Source organism: Camelus dromedarius, chromosome 14 (assembly GCF_036321535.1).
Source record: "Camelus dromedarius isolate mCamDro1 chromosome 14, mCamDro1.pat, whole genome shotgun sequence".
NCBI classification, from domain to species: Eukaryota; Metazoa; Chordata; class Mammalia; order Artiodactyla; family Camelidae; genus Camelus; species Camelus dromedarius.
This window is the reverse complement of record NC_087449.1, coordinates 40,406,477-40,434,321: the sequence shown is the minus strand read 5'-3', so window position 1 is coordinate 40,434,321 and position 27,845 is coordinate 40,406,477. Positions and strand designations below refer to the sequence as shown.

Below are 27,845 nucleotides of genomic sequence, written 5' to 3'. Positions count from 1 at the left end.
TTTCTAAAAACCAGCCATTTATATCTGCTTAGGTAAGTTACAGAGGGAGTACGGTGGTGTATTTACAAGTTGGTTTGTCCAGATATACTATAACTTAGTGTCTGTATTTAATATTGACAACCAAAAAATATATATAAATATCTTCCATCTATACACAGCAGGGCAGGAGTGTCCATGTCTTCGTGAATAGTGAGTTCTCAGCCTCCCACGGCTCTCTCATGGCGATCGTCTGTCCCTCAGTGTGAAGGAGACTAGAACCTGGCAGCCCAGTCTGGCCCTTCCCCTCTCCTCCCTGCACTCCAGTGCTCCCAACTGGTTTCAGGCAAGGGAAGATTAATTTGAGCAGTTGGGTAGGAAGAGATGGGAATGGCCGAATCCTAATGGAGCCCGGCGCCCTAGGTGGGGAGACCCAGGCCCACAGAAGGGAGTGGTCACAGCCACCTCTTGGGATAGAAGACTCATAGTTCGCAGTTCGATTAGTGTGTGTCCTTGGTCATAGGTCCAGCCCTACAGATTAGCTTGGCGAAGAAGGCAAGTGTCTAGGCAGGGCTTGGTCCCCCCCCTCAGGCACTGAGCCATTCAGGGTGAAGCCTGGGATGTGGGTAAAGGAGACTCTGGCTGATAAAAAAATAATAACAAAATCAGTAATAAAAAAAAATTATAAAACCTGTTGCTTGTCTGAATAGATCTGAGCAAGTCTTGCTTTTGTTAAAATCCTGGAGCCATGAAAGTCCTGAATGTTCTTTTGGACTTCATTACTGGCTGAAGGAGGGAGCCTCAGGTCCAGCTCCGCTAAGATCTGTCACTTTGGAAGTCTCATCCAGCTGCCTATGCTCCGAGAGATCCTGGGGTTGCTGGGAGCAGGCTAGGCTGGTGGTGTGGGGCACCTCACACTTGGGAATCAGCCCCCAGGGGGTGAAACAGCTCCTCAGGTGTCTTGTCACTTTGGCTCGCTCCCCCCTGCCGGAAGCCAGAAGCAATCTCATCAAAGGTCCGGCCTTTTGTCTCAGGAACTTTGAAGTAGGTGAAGATGAAGAAGAGAACCAGGAGCACGGTGAAGATGATGAAGACATAGGGACCACACAGTTGCTGAAAGACACACGGAAACACTCGGTTGGAGACTGACCCTCATCCTGGCTGTAGGACCTTGGATAAATCACTTTACCTCAGGGCCATTGATCTGAAAAAGGGAACACCCACTTACAACCCAGCTGGGTGAGTACTGGGAAGGTTAAATGAGACTCTGCCTGCACGTGGCATGTAATAGGAGCAGGTTCCCACGGCAGAGCAGAACAGGCGACAATTCAAAGCTAGGAAAGAACCCTGGAGTTGAGGTCAGGGTGCTTAACTGTATGACCTGAGCTTCAGTTTCCTCCCCAGCATGATTCCAGTGACAACGGCAGGAAGTGAATTTTGCACAGCACTCTGGGCGAGGCCCTGCACACAGGAGAGAAACGCTGAGTACGGGGGACTCTGGGGATTCTTACCTCCACATACTGGAAGCACATGCCCACAATGAAATTTGAGGTCCAGTTGGAGAAGCCAGCGACGGCAATGGCAGCTGGGCGGGGGCCCTGGCTGAAGAGTTCAGCCACAATGAACCATGGGATGGGGCCAGGGCCTACTTCAAAAAAGGCCACAAAGCCAAAGATGGCCACGATGCTCAGGTAGGACATCCAGGGCAGCTGTTCCTGTGAGGACAAGAGAGAGAAGGAAAGTTAGACTGAGCTGTGACAGATCCTCTGAGGAAATGAACTGCAGAGGCAGCCCAGGGCAGGGCTAAGAGCTCTGGACTGGAAGGCAAGAGGCCTGGGGCTGATCCTGGATTTGCCATGTGACTTAGGTACCCTGGGCTGGGTTTTGGTTGCATTATCTGAACAAAACATGGTGGCTGTGAGCTTGGGCCCACCCCCTGGGAATGGTCATGTTGTATGCACGTGGGAGGTGCTAAGAAGAGGTCCCTGGGCTGGGGCAGGGAGTGGGGGGTGGTGGTTAGAAGACTTGTAAGGTGCCCAGCTCAGGGCCAGCACAGAGCAGGCTATAGGCATGTGGTTCTATATATAATCATTCTCGAGGAGGCTACAGTAGAAAAGTTATATGGGCTTTGTTCCAGATCCCAGATTGCTGCTTATCGCCTACAGCATGCCAGATCTCTCTGCCATCACGGCACTTTCTAAGCCTTGGTTCAGCTGCGAAATGAGTGTACTGGTGCATTCCTTGCCCAGACGTTGGACCAGTGAGTGTTTGTATGTGAAGTGCCTGGGACAGGGTTATCACAGAGGTTACATTCACAGGCTCGGGGCCAGGAGACCTGAGGTTGATTCCTGGCTTCGCCCTTTATCTGTGGCATTACTAATTTCGCTGGGACTAGGTCTTCTCACGTGAGATACGTGGGAGACTGACTGAGCCACACCTGCGAGTCCTGAGGACTTAGTGACATAAAGTGTGTTTCCGCCCCTCTGTGGGGAGGAGGGCATTATTTTCTAGGGCTGTTCTAAAGATGAATTAAGCCTGAGGGGAAGACTGAAAAATTTAGTATTGGGCAAAGCAACTCCTGGGGAGAGGGCCCTTGCAGTCTGGGGCTGGAGGTGCTGTGGTGAGAAAACACCAAGCAGGTAGGAGCCAGCTCAAGACAGGAAATGAGTGGGATGGAAAGAGGCAGCTTAAGGAGACAGAAGGTCAGGCCTGGGGGTGGGGGGGTGGGCAGAACCAGGGAGAGAGCAGCCCCCACCTGGCCTCCAGGTGCTGCTGAGACAGGCACTGTGGGATCTGAGGCCCGAGGCCCATGTGAGCTTCCTCCCACCCTGCCACCTTGCCCCCAGGGCGCAGCAACTCACCAGCAGTGCCAGCGCGATGGTCATAAGCACCGCACAGCCGGCCATGCCAGCCAGGCCTATGAGGTGCAGGGTCCGCCGGCCGGCTCGTTCCACCACAAACAGCTGTGGGCAGAGAGAGTGTCAGTGCCACCCCCACCTGGTGCCCCTCGGAACACACTCCTTCTTCCAGGAGGGTGGCCCCAAGTGCGGGGAAGGCCACATGGCACTGAAGACACACAAGGGAAGACGAGACCGCCTCCTGCCTGGGGCTCGGCTTGGGGACTACATAGGAACAAGGGGGAACATGCTGACCCTAGGGCCTGACCGCAGTACAGGGGTGAGGGCTGCCTGGAGAGCCAGACAGCTAAACATTCTGGCTGTGGCCTTGGGCCAGCCATTGCACTTCTCTGAGCATAAATGTCATCAGCTGTTTGATATGAGTAATGAACTTGACAAGTTGCTGAAGATGAAACGAGATAGCACTTATGGAACACATGATGCACGCCTGGCTCGCAGTAAAGGCTGTTCTTCAGTCATTAGGCCATGTGGCCATGAGGTCCTGAAGCAACCCCCCCCCCAACCCCGGGCTCCCCTAAGGCCGGGAGCTAGACCCAGGCTGTGACAGGCAGTGGGTAATGATGCAGACTCACCGACACGACAGTGAAGGCTGTGTTGACAATGCCTGAACCGATGGTGGCATACACAGGCTGCTGGACCCCCGCCTTCTCGAAGATGCTTGTGGAGTAATAGAAAACCTAGGGGACACAGAAGTCATGGGGGCTCAGCCGGGTGCTGTGGCCCTTCCCCGCCTCTGTCCTGGCAGGTGTAGGATGCACAGTGAATGGAAACGAAGGGGACACTGTACCGCCCCCTACCAGGTTTTGGTTCTAAACGGGAGCTGCTCCTCTGGCAGGGGCTCGTTCGTTGTTTAAGTGTGGGATCTGTTCACAGCACGCACTTGACTGCAGGGTTTGGCGGGGGGCACAGGAAAGGGTGGGTGAGGGGCACTCACAGCGTTGATGCCGGACAGCTGCTGGGACAGCTGCAGCACCACGGCAATGAGGATGGGCTGGCGGTAGGCGGGCGAGCGGAACAGCTCCAGGATGGTGACCTTCTTCTCCCGCATCATCTGCCGGCTCTCCTCCTTCATCTCCTGCAGGTCGCGGGTCACGTCCGCGGTCCCGCGCAGCTTCTTCAGCACTGAGGGGGCCGGAGGGAAGGTGGGGTAGTCTCAGAGCGGGAAGGCAGCAGGGGCCGGGGGGCGGGGAGGGGCGGAGCCCGCCGTACCGCTCTTGGCCCGGTTCTCCTCGTTGCGGTTGATGAGCAGGAAGCGGGGGCTCTCGGGGCAGAAGGGGAGCAGGACACACTGCAGCAGGGCTGGGATGAAGATGACGCTCAGCAGCAGGGGCCACAGCTCCTCATTGCCCATGATGGAGTCCAGGCCGAACACCTAGGGAGGCCGGGCAGAGCACCACCTGAGCCTGGGGCCCACTCCCAGCCCACTCTGCCCAGGGACTTTCGCCTGCTTTGTTTCAGCTGCTGCTTCAGAGAAAAGGCTCCTGTTCTGAGCCGGCCACTAATGTGAGGCTGAACTTCTCTAAACCTGTTTCCTCGTGTGACAAGGGGGAAGTAGGAACTGCCTCAGGGCATGAGGGCGAGGACAGACGGCTGGGCCACTGGCATGGGGGCTGCTACTCTGCCAAAGGACGATTTAGGGATGGGGCAGGGAAAGCCTTTGGAGAGAGGGGGATGCATATATCTGTACCTAGAGTATGTCCTAGGAGGCTGTCCTCTGCAGGGCTGGAAGGCCGGGTGAGAGGTAGAATCTGGACGCACACCCGAGATGCACTGAAGCTATGGTTGGGGGCTGTGCTGGGAGAGCAGGACCGTCCTGGCTTACCTGGGCAATAAGGATGCCGACGACGATGCCCAGCTGGTGCAGGGTGCCCAGGGCCCCTCGAAGGGCCGTGGGGGACACCTCCCCCACGTACATGGGCACAAAGCCGGTGGTCAGGCCACAGTACACACCGATGATAAAGCGACCCAGGATCAGCATCTCAAAGGACTTGCCCAGTTTTGAGAAGCCCATGAGCACAGCGGACACGAAGGCCAGCAGGTTCATCATCAGCATGGAATTCCGCCTGGGTAGGGGATGGGCATCACAGGTCAGACAGGTCAGACCCAGGGGCTGAGTCATGAGTACATACCCTAAAACAGCCAGGGAAGGACCCCACCACCACCTCCCACTCCTGCCCAGGACCCCTTCTGCTCACCGGCCAAATCGGTTCACAAAAAGGCCCACAGAGAAGGAGCCAATCATGCCCCCCACGGAGAAGATGGCCACAGAGAGGGACCAGAGCGTGGTCAGCGTGGAGGGCGAGATGCGCTCCCCATAGCGGTGGATCCACGTCTGGTTGTAGAACTCCTCAATCACCTGCAGGCGGAGAAGCAGCCTGGTGGGCGAGGCCAGGACCTGGCCGTCCTTTTCCCTTGCTCCCCGCTCAGAGAGGGCCATGGGATGCCAGAGGGAGCACGGTGCCAGGCCCGGCCCCAGACTTACTGGGTGTTCTTGAGCCAGGTCACTCCCCTTTTGTGGGCCTCAGTTTCCCCCAGTGAGAAACACGGGTCTGGGCACTACCTCCAAGGGAGAGCAGCACCAGCTTCCATACCTCCCCCAGGCCTGGTTTCCAGTGCCCTGTGGTTTCATGTGCTCAAGGCGACTTGGTGGGGATGGTGGCAAGTGACTGCTGGTGGAACGTCAGGCACAGCAGAGAAAGGCTCAGAGAGAAAATGCTCCTTCCTACGTGCCCCCTTTTTCCTGAGGTGCCTAAGGCCCCAGCTCCTGCCACGTGGGTGCTCTCCCCACCTCCATGCTGGGGAGGAAATCCAGCTGGACAGGAGGCCTGGGAGGAAGGGAAGGGCAGGCTCACTGACTTTGCACTTAGGGCCTGGTGTGAGCAACTTGCACACAAGATGGGCTCGCGAGACCCACGCCGCTGCTTTCCATCCGGCAGGCCAGCTCCTTGTGGCTGGCCTGATGGGACCCATGACCTCGTCCCCTCTCCCAGGTGCCCAGCTGGGAGGTACGAGGAAAGCTACAGACAAGGAAGCAGTTCCAGGAACTGGAGACACCTGTCCCAAAACAGGCCTGCCTGCTTGCCCTGCCCCCACCAAGGGGAGGGCCTGGCCAGCCCAGGAATGTGGCAGGCGGAGAGCACTGGTTCTGTCCGAACACGCTCACCCTCCTCTCAGGCAATGCAGATACATGCCCAGTGCCATGGGACCGGCCAGACCCAGCCAGCCACATGCATAGCTGGGAACTGGCCCAACATACCCAGAAACAGCTTCCTGTGTACACACACCATTAAACACACATACTCATGCTCACATAATCTGAATATTCCAGGCTTCAGCCAGTCAGAAACCTGCATGCCCCTCCTCCCCTCACCACCTGCAGCTCAAACTCAATTCCATGTGATCCCAACCCATCGGCACCCCTCCCTACTGTGAGTTCATGGGCACATGGCAGTATGTGGTCTCTCATACAGTGCAGTCTCCTTCGGTACTGCTCTCCACCTGCCACCCCTCCCAACCCCAGGCGCCTACCAGAAAAGGAGGCTGTGGGTAAAGGGTGAATGGAACCAAGGCCCACAGTCCCAGGAATGCCCACTGAGATGCTGGTCCATGGTTGCAGTGGGTCCTTGGCCTCTAACCATCCTCTTCCTGCCCTGCTGCCATGTGTCCTAGGTCTGGAGACACCTGATAGAGATGGAGCTCCAGGGAGTTGGGATAGATTGATATGGTAGGGTGGGGGGAGTTGGTGAGAGGCAGCCATAGTGATCTACTTGTCTGTCCCAGGGAAACCGGACAGTTGGGAACCTGGATGCAGCCCTGTTCAGATCCCAGCTCTACCACTTATCTCCAGTGAGACGGAGGACAAATGATTTCATCTCAAATGACTACGTTAGCAATGCCTACGTCACACTGCTGCAGGGAATTAATGAAACTTACTTGCAGTGCTTGCTCGGTCCCTGGCACCACCACTGGGCTGAGACCCACCATGTTCTGGAACTGACCAAAGCATCTAACAGAGCCTTCATCCCACAATCCAAAATTAAGGCTCCTGCCAGGTATCAGTTTCACCTCCTCCCCTCCCACCGTCCCTCCCATTGTCCTACCACCCTTTCCCCACCTGCCATGGTTACTCCTCCCTCCCGGAGGGCTCACCCTGCCTTACCACACTGAGACTTTTTAAGATGCAGCTCAAAGGGTCCCAGGAGTCTGCCCTTCCTAAGGTCGGGGATCCCAGTGGATTCACACCAGGGCCTGTCCCAGAGCTGGTGCAGGGACACCTAGTGAGTGGATGGAGCAGTCATTGGAGAAAGGGCCCTAGGCTCCTGGAAGCCCTCACTTCTGCTGGGGGCAGAGAAGGCAGATTTCAACAAAACAAATACAAAGTGCTTGTGTTCCTCAAGGGACAAAACCAACCCCAGAGGAGGATGGTTCGGAACAGTAATGCTCCGCTTATCAGGCTCTGCAGAGAGCAAGCTGTCCTGGATAAGGGAACTGCCCAGATAAATGACCCTCACCCCTCAGTGGGCCCATCATTTGGGTGGAAATCTTTCTCCCTCCTGGCCCTCTCACGTGCTACCCTGAGCAACCAGACCTACAGGCAGGGCTCCAGGACTCTGATGTCCTTGGGGCTCTCTGCAGGAACAAGGAGAGGTGTTGACCCCAGACAGTGTTTAATTTTTGCATCCTGTAGTTCTCAGGGTCTCCCCCTGCCCCCTGTGGTTCAGATGCCTCTATGACATCGTTTTAAAATCTGCCAAGAAGTCAGCTAATGGAACTTGTTTGAATTGTGTGCGAAAAAAGAGTTAACAAGTGCATGCTTCTGACCTAAATGAGTTTAACGGTGTGAGGCTGAGATCTTTAACCCTCTCACTGGGGTCTGGCTGGAGATGTTGAGGACCACGTATAAGTGAGGTGTTACCGGAGCCTTTCCAGTGGAGTCTCCTGCATGTGGTAACGAGTCAGAGGGCCAAACCCTGTCCAGAGCTGGCTCTTCTACACCCCTTGCAGCACAGAGCACTTTACGGGGTTGCGGGAGGGTGAGCAAGAGCAGCTAGACTCCACCTTGGCCCCGGGCTCAACCCTCTCCACCTCCAGCAGCACTTCCTGGCCAAGCTGAGGCTGCGCAGGAGTTTCCTGCCACTTGAGATTTCTGGGAAGAAGCTAAGTGTGGCTTTCCTTTCCTGCTGCTGGTGGGGGAGCTCTCTGTCCTCTCCCACTGGGGGTCCATGCCCCATGTGGGGGTGCAAAGTTGGCCCTTGGCCCAGTAAAAGCAGAGGGTCTGGGAGAATCAGAAGAACCCTACATGGGGAGAAGTTCTGGGTCACCTCTTCCACCCAGTGGCTGCCTTTAACATCATCCCAGCAGTGGCTGGGTGCCCCTTAGTCCTCCCTTAACAGGATCCCGCAGACCGAGTCTCCATAGCGAGGTTCCTGGCAGCATCCTGAGCCCCTGCTCACGTGTGAGGCGAGGCATCTCGCATGCCTCTTCTGAATGCTTGCACCTCATGCTCTCGTCACAAACCTGGGAGATGCCCTTGATCCTGCCACCGCTCCCCATCCACTCTCCAGGGCCTGTCCACTCTCCCTCCAAATTTGTCCTCTCTGCTCATGTGTGCAGCGCCTGCCCCAGGTCTCACCTGGGTCCTGCTCCCGACTCCTCCCATCCCCTGAAGCCAGATTCAGCTTCCCACAATTACTCCTCGACTTGGCAGTCGAGCCCTGCACGTCAAGTGGACCAGGCTCAGCTGCCCGTTTGTCTCTGCTCCCTTTCCATTCCCAACCGCTCCACCTGCCGAGGCTCTGTGTGAGTGCTTGCCTGCTGGGGACAAAGGGAGGGCCCTGGTCAGCCTCGGGATCAGGCTGTCAGGAGTTGAACGGCTATAAGAGCTCTCTGTCCAATCAGCCCCTCATTGAACCAGGGGGCAGAGGCCCCCTCGGCGACACTGTAGGGGCCAGCAGGGAGAAGCAGGAGGACATCTCTGGGAAGCTGCGATCCCGTAGACTGAACAGTTTCCAGTAAAAAGCTATGCCTCATTCCAGCAGTTCTTGGGGTTGGGGGCAGGCGGGTTGTATCATGTCTGACACGCCCCTCCCATCCGTGCCCGGGCCACTGTGCATGAAGGACATGTCTGCCGGTCTAGAGTGGAAGTTCTGACTTCCTCTGGGTTGACACAGTGTCTGTAGTGAGGCTCTGGGCATAGCCCACTGCCTGGCACATGGAATAAGCTGTTCCTTGTGTCACTGTTGTTCTCTCAAGGAGAGAAGCTGCCTCCTTCAGAGGAGCATTAGGGTCAGAGTTTGCCATTTTTAAATTGCCGAAAAACAAAGTATTACCCTAAGAAATTCATAATACAATAAAGAACCTGCAGGAATGAGGGGCTTGCCTCGGGGGCAGAGCTCTATCTTCAGGTCTTGCTGGCTGCCCTGGACAGAGGGACCCAGGAGGTCTGCAGATCCCCAGGCACAGACCTCAGCTCAGGGGAAAGAAGAGCTTTCTAGGCTTCAGAAGATGAAATTATCCATGTTACAGATAGTGAGTCCCCCATCAGCAGGGAGCATTCAAGTCAAAGTCTGGAGCAGGGATTGGTATAAACATTTTATGTAAAAGGCCAGATACAAAATATTAGGGTCTGCTGACCACATCTGCCCTCTGTTGCTTATTTTTCTTTTTTCCCCCCACAACTTTTTAAAAATGTGAAAAACCATTCTTAGCTCATAAGCCATACAAAAACAGGCTGCTGGCTGGATTTGGTCCCCTTGCCAACCCATGATCTAGAATTCAAGACTACTGCCAAGAGAAAGGGTTTATGTTTTGGAACTTCTGGCTGGTCTCACCATCCTTCCCTGGAGACATTGCTCTACTCCAGAAGGCCTGGCCTTCTAGATCATCCTGAGAAGGACACAGAGCCCTCTCTCAACCCTCTCTTCTCTGTCCTAGATGTATTGTGGGGATGAAGGAGTTAAACAGCCACCCAAGCTTTGAGCACCAGTCAGGACGACAAAAGGGCCAGCTTGTCTCTCATACTGGCTTTGACCACTATCCCCTGTTCCCCACCTACCCCTCCCCGAGCTGGGGCTGGCTGTGCTCCTCAGCCCAGACCTTCTGCCTCCATGGCAATTCTTAGTCACACCCCAGCGTCAGCTGGGAGGAGTTCAGAGCCAGATGCTACAGGTGGGGCTGGACAGATAGCTCCTGGGCCCTGCAGGGCTCTCCTCGGGGCTTGGGGAAGAGGCCCAGGCAGCCAGATGGAGCTAAAGCTGGGGCCCAACCCCCCAGCAGAGGACTGGACCACCCAGGCTGCTTCTCTGGAAGAGCCCTGATACGGCTTCTCCCCAAACCCAGGCCAGACCTTCGCTCTGGCCCTTCACTGGTCTCCAGCCTCCTCAGTCTCCCCTGCTCAATACCTTTCTTGGCTCCCAACCGCCCTCATTGAAGTGGCTCCTCCCATCCACACACGGGGATGCCCCCCTGCTCCCTGGGCACCCCACGCCTCTGCACCTTCACTTTGCTGCGTCTTTGCCTTCTGCCAGGTGAGCTACTGGTCACCTTCCAGAGAATGCACAATCACTGCTCTGGAGAGCCTTCCTGATAGCCACCCTCCTTTACTGCAACAGTTCTCAAACAGGGGCAGTTTGGCCCCCAAGAGGGCATCTGGCTATTTCTGGAGACATTTTTCGTTGTCACACTGGTGGGACAGAGGCCACGGATGCTGCTAAACAATGCATGGGACAGCCCCCGTAATACCAAAGAGCTATCTGGCCCCAAACGTCCACCATGTTGACAAAAACCCCTGCTGTATGGGCCAGGTACCTTCTCCCTCCCTGTCTCTGTTCATCCGTGTTTCCATCACAGCCTCTAGACTAAATTCCAACGTGGGGATGGTTTGATTGATCTGTGTCGCTGGGCCCCAGCACAGGGCTGGAGGCAGAAAGCGTTGTCATTGATTGATAAACAAGCTATGAATCTGAGGGGTTTAAGAGATGATGGAGCTGTGACAGGGTGTCATGGTGTAAGAGGTTGTGCAACTGTGTGTGGGAAACTGAGATGTCTGTGCGTGACTGAGCTTGACTCAGCTTGAAGTCACAGCAGGAGGGAGCAGCTGGGTAGAAGTTGTTGGCGTGTGAAAGGGTATTTCAGTGCCTGTAAGTGTAACTGCCCTTCCGTCTCCAGTGATCAAGGACACAGACTAGAGCCAGACTCCCTGGATTTATATCCCAGCTCTGCCACTTACTACCTGTGTGTCCTTGGTTTAATTGCTTAACATCTCTGTGCCCCAGTTTCTTATAAAATGGCGATAACAGTGCCTACCTAACAGGTTATTATAAGGAACAACTGAATGACTATTTCTAATGCATATGGAATGATGCCTGGCACGTAGTAGGTGAGAGTCTGTGTGAGCAGAGATGGGTGAAGGGTCCCAGAACTCTTTGGATCTAGGCAGAGGTAAGGAGGGGCTGCGTGGAGCCTGGGCTGGGAAGACAGTCTTGCCTCCAGTACTTTCGCTCATCAAGCAGGTCATTCTGGGCAGAGCCCGCCTGGTCTCCAGACCAAGTTCCTCCCTTGGCAAACAAGGAACGTTGGGCCAACGGACTGTCAGGCCCCTTCCAGCCCAAACAGTCCGGTTTCTTAGGCGGCCTCGTTCTCAGACTTGCCTGACACTGTCCTTCGGCCAGGAACTCATGGCTCCTAAATGGCCTTTAGTCATCTCTGTTGGCAGCTAAGCCATTTGGGGAGGGGAGAGGCGGCTCTCTCCACCCAGAATGGGGGTCAGGGTGCCCTTGCTCATCTATTTGCTCTCTCTGTGGCTGGGCTCCCCTCCTCCCCCGCAGAGACAGGAAGCCTGGCAGAGATGTCGTCATCCGGTGTGAGGCCTGGCATCCACCTGTGGCTCAGCCTTTCACTGTCCAGGTGGCCTCACCCAGCCTGGGTTCCTCTTTATGAGGGGGAAGATAACTTCCGCTCTACCCACCTTGCCGGGCTGCTGTAAGGAGATAATTTATGGGGCGGTGCTTTGTAAACATTTAAGATAATGTTATGATTAACTAACCACTTCCAGGAGGAAGCCCTTTCGGGCCTGTTTTATGGAGGAGACGTAGCTTCTGCTAATTAACAGCAGTACTGGCATCCTTACCACTAGTGGGGCAAGGTTTCCTCAGAGAGCGGGCCAACCCAGCCAGCCCAGTCCAGTTTCCCAAGAGAAGTGCTTTTAAACAGACAAGGGCTGTTGGCCTGGTTGGTGCGGCCATCAGTGGAACACTTCATGCCATCGCATCTCTGCACAAGCCGTTCCCATTGCCTGGGATACCTGCCCTCCTTCCCCCTGGGGCCGACTTGCCCTCCAAGGTCAAAGCACAGCTGCCAACTCCTTCTTGAAGCCCTTCCTGTCTCTCCCATCAGCCCCACCCCAGAAATAGTCATTCCTTTCTCTTTGCTCCCGTTGCACCTAGAAACCCTCCATTCATAACTCTCTGGCTTTTCCCAAGGGGTCTCCAGGGTCCTCTCCCACCACTGTCCACACACTGAGTCTTTGGAGGGCAGGGACAGGGTCCAGCTCCAACCCTGTGCCAGGCAGCTCCCTGAGCGCCCGGATGTGCCTGCTGTGTTCACAGCTCTATCCCCCCGCCTTCGTCAAGGACAGTACCTGGCACAGTCCACGTTTTGTGAAGGAAAAATGCAGAACCGAATCACTGTGCCATCCCAGGACAATGGCTTTGGTGCCTCCTGAGGCCTGACAGGCGGCGCTGTGCCCGGCTTTCATCTCCTACTCTGGTGTCCTCCCACCGCCTCTCCACATGTTAAGTCTAACACCTTTGCCCCTGGTTGGAAAGCCTAGGGCCAGGCTGTGAGAAGTGTTTGTAAAGTGCAAGAGTCACCAGACAGAGAGTCTGAGTGCGCACCCCCGGAAACGCCACTCAGGCCTCCTGCTCTGGTCCTCAGGGGCCGTTTTCCCCAGTGACCTGTGGATAGGTGCCCACAAATGCTCCTACAGATGTTTACAGTTGGGCCCTCTGGGCTGCCCAATAGCCTTCCAGACACTTCTGGACACCATGGCCCGCCACCCCGCCCATCTCCCACTGCAGGTCTCACCTTTCTCCTGTTTCTGATTAGATGGAGGCCCCAAGAATTGGAGGAGGTCACTCTGGGTTTGTCCATGTCTGCAACCTCAGAGTCTCTTAGTCTCTTTCGGCCAAATGCAAAACCTTTGTTTCTGCTCCACCACCACCTGCCTCCTGGAGGCCCACTCCCCTTCCTCATCTTCACCCTCCCCTCCTCTGCTGATTCCTTACAACATGTTTAAAAGTGAAGCCTTTGCATTAAAAAAAAAAATTCTAGCCAGGCAACCCTCTGGCTACCACTGCTCTTTTCCCCCCTCTCCAAGTCCTTTGGAAGGGCTGACTCTACTCTCTCCCATCTCCCTTCTCCCTCCTCCATGCACTGCAGGGAGGTTTATACTCACACCCTCACGGCTCCACTTGTTCAGCCTTTGCAGGGTCCCCATCGGGTCTTTCGGATTTGGTGATACTGGGCTGACCTATCCGGGTCAGCTTCCAGGAACCTGGCAGCATCCCTTCACTCCTTCATATCCAAGTGCCTATTCCTATTCCACTCTAGGTGCCAAGGTCACGGCCATGAGCCCTCGCCTAGGGGCTCTTCCGTTCTTCCTCTGTCTTGTAAGGTTCTCGTCTCCTGGCTTAGAGGTGCCAGTTCTCCTCCTCCTTCCTAGGATCTTTCTCCATCAAGGCGGAAGCTTTCTCCATCAAAGGGGACTTGACCCTTACTTACTTCTCTTTTTATCCACAGTGTCTCTGGGAGATCTTCCTCTACTGCTATTTGGATACCGGGGACCAACCTGTCAGTTTCCTCCCACTGATCACCCTCCCAAGAAACAGACCCTGTGTCCAAGTGTTCCCTGTCTGTGTCCACTGTGTCACACCAAACCTCAGTTCCTGCGTATCCCACGGCACCCAAAGAACTAAAGCAGCCCTAGCCAGTTTTAAACCCCACTCTCTCATCTTCACCCTGAACTGATGATCAGATCCTGTCCATTTTTCCTACTCACTGTTTGTTTTTCTACCCCTATTACAACAGCAGCCTTCTCACTATTTCCTTGTCTCTAATCTTGCATTCTTAGACCCACCCCACCGCACCAGACGCCTGAATCATTTCCCTAAAATGCAAATCTGATCCTATCTGTCCTCTTCAATGGGGCTCTATTGTCCTCATTCTGAAGTCCATGCTCCCCAGCTCAGCCTACGTGTCGGTGACCACGTGCCCATTACTTGCTGTGCTATGCCCTGCCAGTGGCTGGATAGTCTGCAGATGAAGATACCCACCACAAGGGCCCTTCGTGGTCAGTGTCTGGCTTACCTTGTTGGCCTCCCATCCTTCTCTCCCCTCCCATTCACCCTAGTGACACACTAGGCTTTCTCTCCTCTGGTCATTTTATTCCCAACTTTGTGGGCCCCTGCTTACCACAACCCTGTTTTGTTTCTGGAAAGCACCTCTATCCTGTTCTCAGAGTCCTAGCTCTGTCACTAGGTGTAACTCACCACGTGATCACAGTCACGTGATTACCCCTGACTAAGTGTGATCACTTAATCCATTATTTCTCATCGTTGACTGCAGCACATTACAATCAGTTGAGGAGCTTTAAAAATTTGATGCCCAGACAGCATCCCAGACCAATGAGGTCAGACTCTGTGAGTGTCAGGGGGCCCCAATGTGCAGTCAAGTGAGAACTTAACTTCCTTCTAAGACTGTGCAGACTTTGCATCTGTGAGGATTCCCAGAGGGAGCCAGCTCCAAGGCACACACCTCAGCAAGAGCAGCTCAGAGCACTTAGCAAAAGCAGGGCTTGGGGCTGTTCCAAGCATGGGCCCACAGTCACCATTTCTGATGCGCTCGGAAAAGCCCGGTCACCTCCGCTGCAGCTGAGCATGACTCAGCAGGCCCGACCTTCCTGGTGACCTGCTCCCCAGCATCGGGCGTGGCACCCACAGCCACCCTCCGCCTATTTGGAGGAGGCCCAGCTATGACTCCCAGGACGCCGCCCAGCTCCCCTAGAGAGGCCCCTGATCCTTGGGAGCCAGCCACACTCACTTTTCTGGCCTTACCCGTCTGGACCACGAATGTGGCCTTGACAGGACTGTCCACTCTCATTTTGTCCTGCCCTGGGAAGGTATGGACTTTTGAACTGACAAGGTGGTTGGTCAGGGAGACAGCATGAGGTCGTGGAAACAACAGTTTGATTTCTGACTCCACCATCCACTGCTATGTGACCCTGCGCCCACAGGTCATTTCATCCACCCGGGGCCTCGGTTTTCAGGTCTATAAAAGGGAAATCACCACCTGACCTCATGAACATACACAACAGGCCTGGTATAGAGGAGGGACGCGTTACAGTTCCCTCCACCCCCGCCACCCGCACCTCTTCTCTTTTCCCTTAAGCAGTGGGCTGGGCTGAAGGCGCTCGTTGGGGTCCCTCCCAGTCCTGACATTCAGGTGAACAAGTGAAGGCAGATCTGGGCTGCATTGTGGGGCAAAGGGAATAAGCACAGACCTGCACCCCCCGTGGCTCCCTAGGGCAAGACGCCATTTTTGCTTTGCCTGGCACAGGGCCTCCGGGAAGACAGGCAGTTTCAGCCTAGAACAGGCTCCTTATAGGGGAGTGTGGATGGGTGAGCATGGGCTCAGGGACCACCTGGTGACAAGGGCGCCAAGGCAGACTAGTGTTGCAGGCTGGCTCCATACCTGACCAGCTGGTGATGCTGGGCAGGTTCCTCCTTTCTGGCCACTGCCCCGCCTCCCCTGCAGGGTGGGAGCGGGGATGGCTGCTGCCTGCCTGCCTTAGAGCACGGCCCGAGCAGCAGGTGAGACCAGCACCACGGAAGCGCTCTGCATACCGCAGGGACGTGGCCCCCCTACACCAAGCATGGCTCCGACTTTTATCAAAGTCTGTGTTGGGTGGCAGGTTGGTCGAGATGACCTATGAAGACCCTGTGATTGTGGGGGCTCCTAGAATTCTGCAGCCCCAAGATTCCCAGGCCAGAGCCAAGAGTCTCTAACCCATTCAGGGCCAGAATATAGGCTGGTGAGGCAGACGGTGAGTTGAGGTAAATGACCCCAACACCCAAGGGCAGGGTGAGTGTGTAGGGGATGCATGGTGTGCAGCAGAGCCAGCTGGTATCGTGAAGCTGAGGAAGGCACAGCACTCACCTTCTGGGGGGCATTGATGACGCCAGTGTTGTAGCCAAACTGCAGGGAACCAAGCACTGCCCCTCCCACGGCCAGCATGAGGCGGCCCGTCAGCTTCTGCAGAGAAAAAAAAAAGCACACTGTTTCAGGCATGTCAGGCCCAGGTTACTAGAGGGCAGGCAGGGGCTGGGCTGGCGGGTTCCCTTGTTCAGATATCTTGCCTGACTCCTGGCACCATACCAGCCCTTCTCCCAAGAAACTTGGCTACTTCCTGACCTCAGGTGCCCAAACCAGCCCTGCTAAAGTCTAGACATAGGGCTGGCCAGTCTCACTTGTGGGGAGAGGGGACTAAGGGTCTTCTCTCTCATTTTGTTGCCAGGTCTTGGCTCGAGAGAAACAGGCCTTGGCATTCTCTGGGGTCTCATTCCCCTGAAGCCATGCCTGGGGTTCAGGTGGCTCTGGACTCTGACTGGAAGGCCCAGGAGCCAATGCAAAGGGTCGGGGGCACATTACGTAGGAGGAGCAGCATAGAGCAGGGCGTGTCCTGGATTTGGAGCCGAAGATGCTGGCTTCAAATTCTAACCCCTCTTCCTCCTTGCTCTGTAAATTCCAGCAGGTAAATCACCCTTCCTCACTCCTCCCAGACCGCAGTTTGCTTGTCTGCAAAATGGGACTGGTCCAACTTATCAGCATCGAAGATATGGGCCTGCCCCCCACCCCTCTTCAATTCACAAGGTGGGAAACTGAGGCAGAGACAAATTCCAGCTCACTTGGGGGTCTGCAGAGAGCTGGGCTGAAGCTTGGGGCAGCCAGCCCCAGACCACGAGCTTCCCAGGGTTGTTTAGACACAGGTGACATACAGCCAGGAATGTGCTTTGGAAAAGTATGTGACACAAGGCGAGGAAGACTGCTGGGCCAAGGTGTTTCCAAGGGACAAAGGGCTGGGGGAGAAAAGGGCGGTGGGTTTCCGTCTCCTGGAAGCCAAGGGCAGGAAGGCAGCAGGCAGGGAGGAGGCCAGCAGGCAGCAGGGCCCAGGTGAGCAAGGTGCCTAGCTAGAGAAAGGGAGAGGACTCTTTTTTTCTTTTAAACTGACACTAGGCGTAAGTGTGATATTAGGCAGGTCCTTAACAGACTGAGGGAACGGATTGTCAAAGAAATGACAGGCATGCACTACTGGGTGCCCCACCCAGGGCTGGGCACTGGAGGGGCAGGCTGGAGGCACAGACCCCGAGCCCAGCCACCTGTGGAGGGGAGAGTCTCAGCTTGGCCATGGCCTTGCAATGGGCCTCACTCAGGTTTCCCCCAGAAGAAGCAGCCTTGACGACAAGATCCTCACGGATAGAGCCAGGCTTAGCTGTTTATCAGACTCATTCCTTGTGTGGTCTTCTCATTCTAGAAGCCGTCAGGACAACGAATGCAAAAGCCAAGGTTCTCACGCCAGAGGCTGAGAAAGAGGAAGGAGGTTTTGGCCGGCATGAGTTCAGAGCCCATTTCTTGTCAGGGGAGTGCTGGGTCCTCCCTTCCCATGGCCCCTTCCTGGCCGGACTCAACATGCAACCTAGAGGCTGGGGCTTTCCTCCTGGTGGGCTGCACTCCCTTAAATCCTGTCCTTCACAGCCCACCTCCAAAAACGCCCCCTGCCCAGCGCACCCCAGCCCCCTCCAGGGCCTCCCTTCTCTCAACTCCCTGGGAGCCGTCAGATCCAAATGCTGTCAGTTCTGAGTGGGTGCTGAGCACCTGACAGAGCTCCTCTGGTGGGCCCTGGCCAAGCCCAACTCCCAGGGTGACCAGTGGGATTAAGTAAGAGGATATCACAAGGACAGAAGGGCCCGATAGAGGCTGTGCCCCACACGTCAGGGTTTTCTGCCTGGTGAGTCATATGTGTCAACTCTAGGTTGTCCACTGAGGTTGGCCATCGACTGATATTAACTGTATGCAAGATACGTATTTTCCTAGTACACGCTAGAATAAACATAAAACTAGCAAAGCAAACCTATGATTGATAAAATGTGGCATAGCTATATACTGGAATACTTGGGAAAAAAAAGCTCTTTAGTATTGATCTGGCACAGTCCCCAAGTCCCCAAGCTATATTAAGTAAAAAGCAAAGCTTCAGAACAGTGTATTTATAAGCTACCTTTTGTGTGGAAAAAACAAAAGGCTGGGGGTCAAGGGTGAGTGCAGTGGGAGAGGAAAAAATGTCTACTTAAAAGAAGGCACAGAAAAGGGTAGTAGTGTACTTTGGGGGATCTGAGTGGCAGAGACAGGGTAGAAGGGAGAATTTTCATTTTATACCCTTTTGTATTTTTTTGAATTTTGAACCATGTGAACACATCACTCATTCAAAAGAAAATTTTTCATAAGCCCCGTGGTTTTTTGTTACTTAGAACAAAGCAATCTGAATAAAAATATAAGTGAAAAATGATACAGATGATAGGACATCTGGTAAAAGGATCATGCCAGTAGCACAGGCATGAATGACACTGTTGCAGGGACTCGAGGTGGGAGGTGGTTAGTACTATTACTACGGTCCTGTCTGGCTCTGATATGCCAGGGGTCTCTGGGCCTCTGAAATCACCCTTGGGGCCCCGCTGAATGGCCATGTCTCTGGGAGTAGGGGTTGCTGGGAGCCAAGGACAAAACCCTCTGCTGGACTTTGCCAAGTGGCAGGTCAAGGTCAAACTCAGCTTTAGAAACCCTACCCACCCACGTCCACCCAGGCAGGCTGCTGCATCAGGACCAACTAAAATGCTCAGTGACCTGTGCTGCAGGCCCTGGTCCTGGCATCAAGGAACAGGCATCAGGTCCATTGGGAAGCGGAGCCTAGTGTGGCCTGAGCTTCAACCAGGGCACTGTGAGAGCCCTGCAGGGACAGACTTGTAATTTTGCTTGAGGACAATCAAAGGTGGATTCCCAGGAGGTGACACTGGAGTTGGGCTGTGAGGGACATGCAGGGAGTCTGCCAAGTGGGGAAGCGGTGGCAAGACTGCATTCCAGGTAGACAGAACAGTCTGTGTTGCTTGATTAAACTGGGGGGTGATCAGTGTGCCTGGATGCTCGACGCGGGGGGAGGAGTGTGGCCCCTGCTCCCGGGCAGGCACGCAGCACTGAGTCCAATCACATATCCACGCCTCTACCTCTGGCCCCCACCACACCCACCACATCCAGCACGCTCTCAGCTGGACTTGGGAGTCAGGAGGCCCAGGCTGGAAGGCAGTGAGCTGCTTCCCTTCACCTTGGAGTTGGGATATGTGGTGGCCCTGAATCTAGGTCTCAGTTTCTTCACATAGAGAATGGGAGTAAGAGTTCCTTCCCTAAAGGCTTGCTGTCAGGTTCCACATCAGTGTCCACCATGGAGCCGGCAGGGTTCACTTGACAAGCAGGGAGGGATGGGAAGCCACCACGTGCCCCCATTGCCCTGTGGCTGGAACTGAAACGGAGTGATGAAGTCCATTCATTCAATGTGCATTTATTTAGGTGCCAAGCTGATGGACTAGTTGGTGATGCCTTAGAGAAGGGGTACAAACCCTGCAGCTCACGGCTTTCTGTTTTAGGGGTGGAGGAGCGATGTAGAGCCCAGAATCTGGGACCCCCAGCTGCCCATCACAACCCCCTGGGGATGGGGCTACCTTCTAGAACATCCCTTGCTCTTCTAGGCCTTTGCCTTTGCTGTGTCCTCTACCATCTCCAGCTTTTGCTCCAAGCAGTTGGGAATACCCATCTGCTGTTCACCCACCAGCCTGGGATATCCTTAAGAATGGGACCCAGAGTGCCCAGGGTAGGGTACAGCACTGAGCGTTTGTAAAACAAAACCCACCACCCCTGAAATGAGCTTTTTGGGTAAAACTGGCTCTGTGTGTATCTGTTCTGCCAGACTCGTGGTAGTCTTAACAGATTTTAACTTGGCCATGTATCAAACCCCTGATAAGTACTGAACATCAGCTCTGAGAGGTGGAAACAGCCTAACAGTAACTCTCCAACCCCGAACCCCAACCCACAGGGCTGTAGAGGAAAGACCTCTGACCCGAGCTCAAATCCTGACTCTCTGAGGGGTGCCCCAGGCCCCTCAGTGCTATGAATGCCAGGGCCCGGGGCCCAGCACAGAGAGGCTCTCACACCCCCATGACTACCCCAATTCTGGGGATCCTGCAGCCCACTGAGAGCTCTCCCTCTTCCAAGAAGCTACCGATGAGGTGTCGGCCTCAGGACCTCTCCTCCCAATCACGGGGATGCCGGGTGACCTGGCCAGGTCACATAACTTGCCAGAGGACCATGTGTGGACTTTTGACCTGTGCCCACGGGCCTTTCCTTTTTTGCAAACGCTCAGCCCTGGGCGCTCTGGGTCAGTATAGGCGGAGGGAGGGCAAGTGGCCACTGCTATTCAGAGGTAGGGAGCTCCCAATGGGGGGAGGGTCCCAGAGCTGTGAGGAGCCAGATGTGGCTCCCATCCCCCACCACCCCCCAACAGCTCTGCACGGCCCCCAAGGTGGAACACGGGATGCAGACCTTTGTAAGTGCTTGGCCCCCAGTTCCAAGGAGGGTGGGGCAAGGGGTTTACAGGATCCATGATGGCTCCCTTTTTATTTATTTTGTATACATTTCTTTTCTAAGATTTTATCTGAACAAAATTCTGGGCATTAAAAAAGAAAGAAGCCCAAGAAATTGCAGACTTGCTGTAGCCCTCTCACACGACAGATGAGGACCCTGAAGTCAGAGGGTAGAGGCCCAGGATACTCAGCAAACAAAAGCCAGGGCCGGGACTTGAGTTCTTTGGATTCCTCGACAGGCCTGAGGCTTTACCCTTTGACCTCTTCCAGCAGCCAGGTCTTTTCAACTAGAAGCGTGATAACCCTCCAAAGCCTGACCTTCAGGTGACCTCAGGCTTTCACTCCTCTGGAAGCCGTTTCCTTCAAGCCCTCCAGTGATGTCAGGGCTCCTGTGTGGCAGAGCCTCCCCTGCACCCCACAGGGGTGGCCCCAGAGGCAGAAGGTGCTCATCAATCTTTAAAGCAGAGAGGGGAGGAGGGAGCAGCCACTTTTATCAGCACCAGCAGCACCGGCCAGACGCTAGGCTGTGTGCCAGGGGCTGCTTCCTCATCCTGATTTAACCACCACCACCAGGCTCCGGGGGAGAGATTGCTCCTACTTCATGGATGAGAAAACAGGAGCTCAGAGAGGAACAAGCGGATAACCAGGAGGCCCCAGCTTCTGTGAAGTTCAAGTTGGGGGGGGGTCTCCGAGGCCAAACCCTTCCTGCTCCTGTCCTCCCCCTGCTTCCAGGTACTAGTCCCCGAAGGAAACAAGGTATCTACCTGGTGCTTCCTTCCTATGTAGGTCAAATTCCATCCAGTCTGAGCCAGGACAGCCCAGGCCTGAGCTCAGAACCTCTCGATCACTTGGGGGGATTCTGCTGTAAGGAAAGGTTGGTTAACTATGGCCCGTGGCCAGATCCAGCCTGCCAGCTGATAATGGGCTTTACATTGTTAAGTGGCTGGGGAAAAAGAAAAAGAAGGCTAATATTTTGTGATACATGAAAATTATATTAAACTCAAATTTCAGCTACCATTAACAACATGTGATTAGAATACAGCCATGCTTGTTTGCAGATAACTATATTGTTTATAGCGGCTTTTGTGTTGCAATGGCAGACCATATGGCCACAGGGCCAACGATATTCACTTACTATTTGGCTCATTCTGGAAAAAGTTTGCCAGTCTCTGATTTAAGCCCCAGGATCCCAGAATTGCTATGTGCAAACCCAACACATGAACTGCACAGGATTTTTCAAAGTCTTCCAGGCCAAACCAAATCTTCCGAAAAGCTGTCTGTCCTAAAACGGGATGTTAAATGCAAACAACTGACAGCCTGAGTCAGGACCTGGACATTTGGAGAAGCTGACACCCTGGAGAGGTTCCCATTCACTGGTGAGGTGGGCACCAATTCAATTGAAGTTAATCTCAGCCGACAAGCTGCAGTCCCAGCTCCCATGTGTGTGACTTTGAAAAAGCCCCTTGCCCTAAGACCTCCTGTTCTCTGTAAGGCAGATTTCCTAAGAATAAGAAATTAGATTACTAAGGAAAGACAAAACCTAAAGGCATATTCCCAACACTATTCTAGTCAGTGGGGATTCAGCAATAAACGAAACCAAATCCCTGCTTCGGGGAACTTGATATTTTCAGCTGGGGGCCAGCAGAGGAGAGGGTTGGGTGGGAAGGCAGAAAATAAATACCAAAAATACATCAGGTGGCGAGTGGTATGAAAGAAAGTGATGGGGACAGTCACTTAATTCTTAATCATGGTGGGACTTCCTGTAATGGAATATCCTGCAGCTGTTGGAAAGACTGCAACACATCTGTATGTACTTGATGTGAAAAGAGTACCAGGGTCATTTGTTAAAGAAGCAGGGTACTGAACAATGTATAGGATGTACATTTTGTATAAGGAGCGAGGAGATAACTTGCATAACGGCACTTGCTTATATATATGTGCAGAGAGAAGCACTCCAAGCATTTACCTCTACAGGACTGTGGGTGAACAGGATGGGTGGTGCAGGGCTGCACAGAGCTGTGTAGAAACTGTGATCCAATTACATAAAATTTCATTTATAGGCACACATGTACACATGCACAAAAAGAAGTCTGTGAGGGTAAACACCAAACCACTGCAACCAGGAGAAGATGTTTACTCTTTTGCTTTGCCTGCTTCTCCGTGATTGGCTTCCTTACTTCTGTAATTTAAAAAATCCACAGCCTGACCTAGAGAGGTAGGCATTGTTTCTATTGCAGCTGAGGAAATAAGCTCCAACTAATTGTGTGTGGTGTGGCTGGCCTGAGGCCAAATGGTAGGGCTGTTTCTGGTGCAGCCCTTTCCTCCCCACTTAGATGCCAACAGTGCGGGGGTGAGCGTCTGGCTAGGCAGTTTGGGCAAACATCCCGTCCGGCAGAGGCCTTAGTAGCCAAAGTCCCTATAAGCTGGGGTCCAAGAGCTCCCTCCCCTTCCAAGGCTGCCTAGGCCCCAAGGAGGCAAAAGCCTTTAAGGTGGTAGTGCTGAGGTCCTAGAGGGGGTGAACACCGTCCTCATTCAAGGTCTGGGAGACCTGCTCAGTTACTGCAAAACCCTAATGTTTGTGCATTAGCTACAGCCTCCCTGGCCTGGAGGCCGGATGGCAGAGCCTCAGGCTCCACTCCACCCCTCCTACAGAGGCGGGTAACAATTGGAGGTTTGTTTTGGTGGTCAGGCCTGGACCTGCTGGCCTGCACACAGCCTCTCTGAGCCCGTGAGTCCAACCAGGAGCCTTCTCGGCCTCCACCATCCTGGGGATGCAGGTTAACAAACTGAGGGGCTTTGTCACCTCTCTGCCAGGAGTGAGGTGGGGGAGGGGTGAGGTTGCAGGTCCCAAGCCAATGATGCACACTTCCCCTTTGTCCCAGGCCTCCCAGCTCTGCCAGCTGGAGGAGAGATGGGATGCCTGTACCCTTGGAGCTGGAGTAGAGCTCTGGGCCCTGACACCCCATGACCAGGAGGCACAGGTAAAGCTGAGCTCCTTGAAGTCACAAGCTGATTATGGGGGATTTGGGGTTGACCCAGCTCCAGGCCAAGTAGAGGCTGGTCTTGGAATGGCTCAGCATGGGACAAGGATCATTATGGACACATTTACATTGTCTGGACACTCAGACTAGCTGTGCAAAGGGTCTTTCCATTTAAAACAGCCACCACCCTGATTTAGGGCACTAGGCCAATCTCACCACATCCACCATGGGGAGTGAGTTTCTATTTCACAGGGAAGAAAACCAAGGCCCCGAGGAAAGCCACTTCTCCAAGGTCATAGTTTCATGAGGACGTGTTTTGTTTCCATTCACAGAAGGCCTTCAGCTGTCAAATTATATCTAATCCAACTTCTAGACTGTACCCAGAAAGAGCTTGGGAAGTCTGGGAATTCCTGCTCATTTGGGGTGAGTGAAGGGTGGCACGAAGGACAGGGGTGTAGAGGAAAAAGCATGTTTTTAAAAAGATACTGAAGAACATCTCAACTTTTTTGTGACAGCGTTATCTTGGAGAAGTTGCTTTCCTTCTCTGGCCTCAGTTTCCCCATCTGTAAACGGAGGGCTGGGCTATGCACTGGAAGGTCCCTTCCTGCTCAGGACTTTCCTTTATTCTCTTACATCACCCTAGAAAGGCTGGCAGTGTGTTTTGTGGTGAGAGGCTAATATGTGACCTTGGAAGAGCCATTTTCCACTGGACCGAGATGTCATCGTGATTCATTCACCCTCAGGGAGGAGGCAGGGCAGCCCCGTTAGTTGACCCATCTCTGGGCAGGGCACTCTCACCCGTGTGCTACTCTAGCAACCAGCTTCCTTACAAACCCCTGCAGGAGAATTGGCGAGCAAGAATTTTAATGACTTACCTGACCGAGTGATATGGTCCCCAACATAGTGGCGCCCCCTAAAGCTCACACTGCCAGAAGGCCAGACTTCTGGACAGAGGCTCCAACCCAGGGAACAGGTCACCTGGGGCCCAGGTAGGTACAACACATCAAGGGAGTCCAAAAAAGCAAGGGATATTTATGGAGTATTGATGGGGACAGACGGACACATTTATTTCGGAATTCTTACAAACACTCTAGTGATGAAAATGACATCATTCTGCAGATGAGGCAACCGAGCTAAACTGGAATTTGAAACCACAAATGCAGGACTTCAGAAGCTTCTGCTCTCTGTGCCACTGAGGGACTGAGGACCCCTGCAGATTTCTGATTTCTCCTTTGGAGGGCAGGGTCAGCAGAGGTCCTGGGGCACAACTGGGGCGCCAGGAGGGACTAGTTAGGAGTTCTTCACAAAAGGCTGTGTCAGACATCCTGGGCCAGGGCTTACCCTTGTCTGCTGCCCTGGCTGGGATGGGAGGGTCTTCAACCTGTCCCCTCCCTGCTTTCTACTCAGTTAAACTCATCACAATGCTGCAAAAGTGCATGAAAGGACACAGGGAAGTCAGGTGAGTCCGAGGAGATGAAGAGGAACATGGCAAAAAGAACTTCGGAACCAGGTACACCCGGTTTTAAGACCTTGGGCAAATGATATAACCTCTCTAGGCCTCAGTCTAACCTCTTGCACAGAAGGGGTGGGCTTGCTGATCAAATCAGAAGTCTCCAAAGGGAAGGGCTTTATTGTAGAGTGTACACAGGATGATCTGTAGAGGGTTTAGCAAAAAAATAAGACAAATGTTTTTACTATAATTGCTATCTGTATTTGTCTTTTGAAATTTCTGTTTTATGTAGGTGTATAATCTATTACTATAACAGTGCATGTACATGAATTTATAAATACAGATAAACCACTGGAAAGGAGGTACTTCAAAATTAATGATGGGGCAGGCAATCAAAAGTTTGGAGGTTATTTAATGAAAAATCCCCACGTGCTACAGCATTTGGAACCAGCTGGCACATGGGGAGCTCTTGAAATTAGGCAAACTCTCCTCTCAGCCCAAAATTCAAGAAAGGCTATGGTGCAAAGGGACAGTGGAGACTGAAATCCCTTTCTGATTGGCCTGGGTTCAAAGTCAGCACAGCCACTTACTAGCTGTGTGAGTTCAGGAAAATTACTTCCCTTCTCTGAGCTCTAGGCCCATGATCCATGTGGAGGATCAGTGACATTGAAAACATTTGAGCCAAGAGCCTAGTGAACTGTAAGTGGCTGTTGATTTTCTTCTCCACTGTTCTGTCTCCACTCAGAATATTCACTTATTTACTCAACAAATAAATACCCAAGTTCAATATCACCTGCTGAACAGACAGTTCTTACCCTTCAAGGGGTGAAAGTTATCCCTCTCTTACAGACAGTGAAACTGAGGGCGAGAGGTTAAATGATTTGCCGGAGTACTGCGCTAACACAGCCAAGTGTTTAAAATTTACAGTGAACCCCCTACCACTAGCTAAAATACCTTTTCGTTTTATTTTTATTTTGTTACACCCCAGCATAATGGCTCATTTATGACTGTCAGGGAATGTGTTCTAGGTCCAAGGACTTCCTTCAGCCCCGAGGGCCAGGGCGGGGTGAAGCAAATTGTCTGAATTCAACAGGCATTAAGGAGACTTTTCTCTTTGAGGTATAGCCTGGCGTCACTATCACGCACGTCTCTGCCCAGCCAAGACACCGCTGAGTCCCACCAGACACCTCTACACCCCAGGTAAGGCTGTGCAGAGTTCAGTGCTACCTGCATTCCAGGTGTAAAAATGGGCATCCCCGTGCCTTCCCAGCCGAGGAGACGGGAAAATTCAAGAGGATAAGAGGCAGGGTTTCAAATAAAAGAGGGACTTGAAAATATTCTATAGAAGGGGGAAGATAGGAAAGAAACAATGCCCTACACACAAGGAGGGGCCCAATAAGTATTTGTTGAAAAGGAACCGTTCTGGGGAAGTCAAAGAGACCCCCCCCCCCGCGTGACAAGCCCGTTTACAGATGAAAAAAGAGATCGTATCTAGGTAGTTGTTTTCTCCCAGAATAAGAGTCGTCATCTATTCAGAGTCCCCTGTCCCGCAGCCCCCGGGCGCGCGCTCCACCCACTTCACCCCAGCCCGGGAACCCTTCCCGGCCCCGGGCCCCCGGGATCGCGGCGGTGGCCTCCAGGGTGCTCTCTCCGCCTGGCCCTCACCAGCCCCGCCCGAGCAGGAAAACGTGCCACCTCGGAGCACATCTCCCCGGGGCTTGGCAAAAGCTCTGGGGCCTCCACTACTAGGAAAAAAGGGCCTCGGAGACGGACTTTTCGCTTCAACCCTGAAGCCAGGCACCCCGGAGTTGGAGGCCCAGCCTTAAGAAAGAGCCCTCCGCCTCGGAACCCCGGAGGGCTGGCGCCGGGACGGGAAACGCCACACACCAGGCCGCGCGCCCCGTGTGGCACCCGGGAAATGGGAGCCGGCCGAACGGGGGCGGGTCCCGCCTCCTCCGCGCGCCAGGGCCGGGGCCGGGCTGGGGGCTCGGCCGGCTCAGCCAATGGGCGCCGCGCTCGGGCCCCCTCCCCCGCACCGGGAGGTGCCGGCGCGGGGCCGCCGCCTGGGAGATCGTGAGCGACGTGCCGCGCCCGGGCCCTGAGTCCCCTGGCTCCGCCGGGCCGCGTGGACGGCTTGGGGCCCCAGGAAAGAAGCCAATGACTCAGTGCGGGCGCCAACTACACACGCGGCGCCCTCGCGCCCGCCAGATCCCGAACCTATCGGCTCCTGCGTCCCCCGCCCCCGCAGGGCGCTGCGCTCCAGGCTGGTGCCGAGCGAGGCTCGGAGAGGCGCGCTGCTCGTCCCAGGCGCACAGCGCGGCCGGGCCTCTGGGGAGGCCCAGGCCGGTAGAGCGGGGTCGGCGAGGGTCCGCGCCTTTGTTCCGGGAGGGGAACGCCCGCGGGCGCGCGACTCACCTTGCTGCTGGGCTCCATGGCCGCGCTGCGCCGGAAGCACTGGAGGCGCCGGGTGCGCGGGCGGCGAAGGGCGGGCGGGCTCCGCTCTCGGGCTCAGGCTCCTGCTCCGGTCCCGAGACTCCGACTGCAACTCAGACTCCGGTCGCTTGGCCTCCCGCTTTCTGGCGAACTAGCAACTGAGACCGGCGGCACACGATCTGAACGCTGGCTGGGTTACTCTGAGAGCACTGAGACATCCTATAGCGTTTATAGGACCCCAGCCATTGGCTGGCTGGGGGTGGGGTGGGCGGGGTCTGGGGCACGTCCGGGGCGGAGCTCTGCCGGGATGGGGCCAGGGGAGGGGGAGCCGAATGGCGCCCTGCTGGGA

At 54.5% G+C, this 27,845-nt stretch overlaps 1 protein-coding gene and 1 long non-coding RNA gene across 2 annotated transcripts in view; one reads left to right on the top strand and one right to left on the bottom strand.

Moving 5' to 3' along the window:
- SLC2A1 (solute carrier family 2 member 1) lies at nucleotides 1-27,720 on the bottom strand. The gene is made up of 10 exons (XM_010982338.3): nucleotides 27,479-27,720; nucleotides 16,107-16,202; nucleotides 5,090-5,250; nucleotides 4,717-4,957; nucleotides 4,104-4,266; nucleotides 3,829-4,016; nucleotides 3,467-3,571; nucleotides 2,838-2,939; nucleotides 1,488-1,691; nucleotides 1-1,089 (listed from the first exon to the last, which is right to left on the bottom strand). The coding sequence occupies exons 1-10, from the start codon at nucleotides 27,494-27,496 to the stop codon at nucleotides 889-891; spliced, it is 1,479 nt and encodes a 492-aa protein (XP_010980640.1). The 5' UTR covers nucleotides 27,497-27,720; the 3' UTR covers nucleotides 1-888.
- LOC116156848 (uncharacterized) overlaps nucleotides 26,168-27,845 on the top strand; it is a 96,640-nt gene continuing 94,962 nt past the window's right edge. The window contains exon 1 of the long non-coding RNA XR_010383872.1: nucleotides 26,168-26,263. This is a non-coding gene — a long non-coding RNA (uncharacterized LOC116156848). The remainder of the gene's footprint in view (nucleotides 26,264-27,845) is intronic.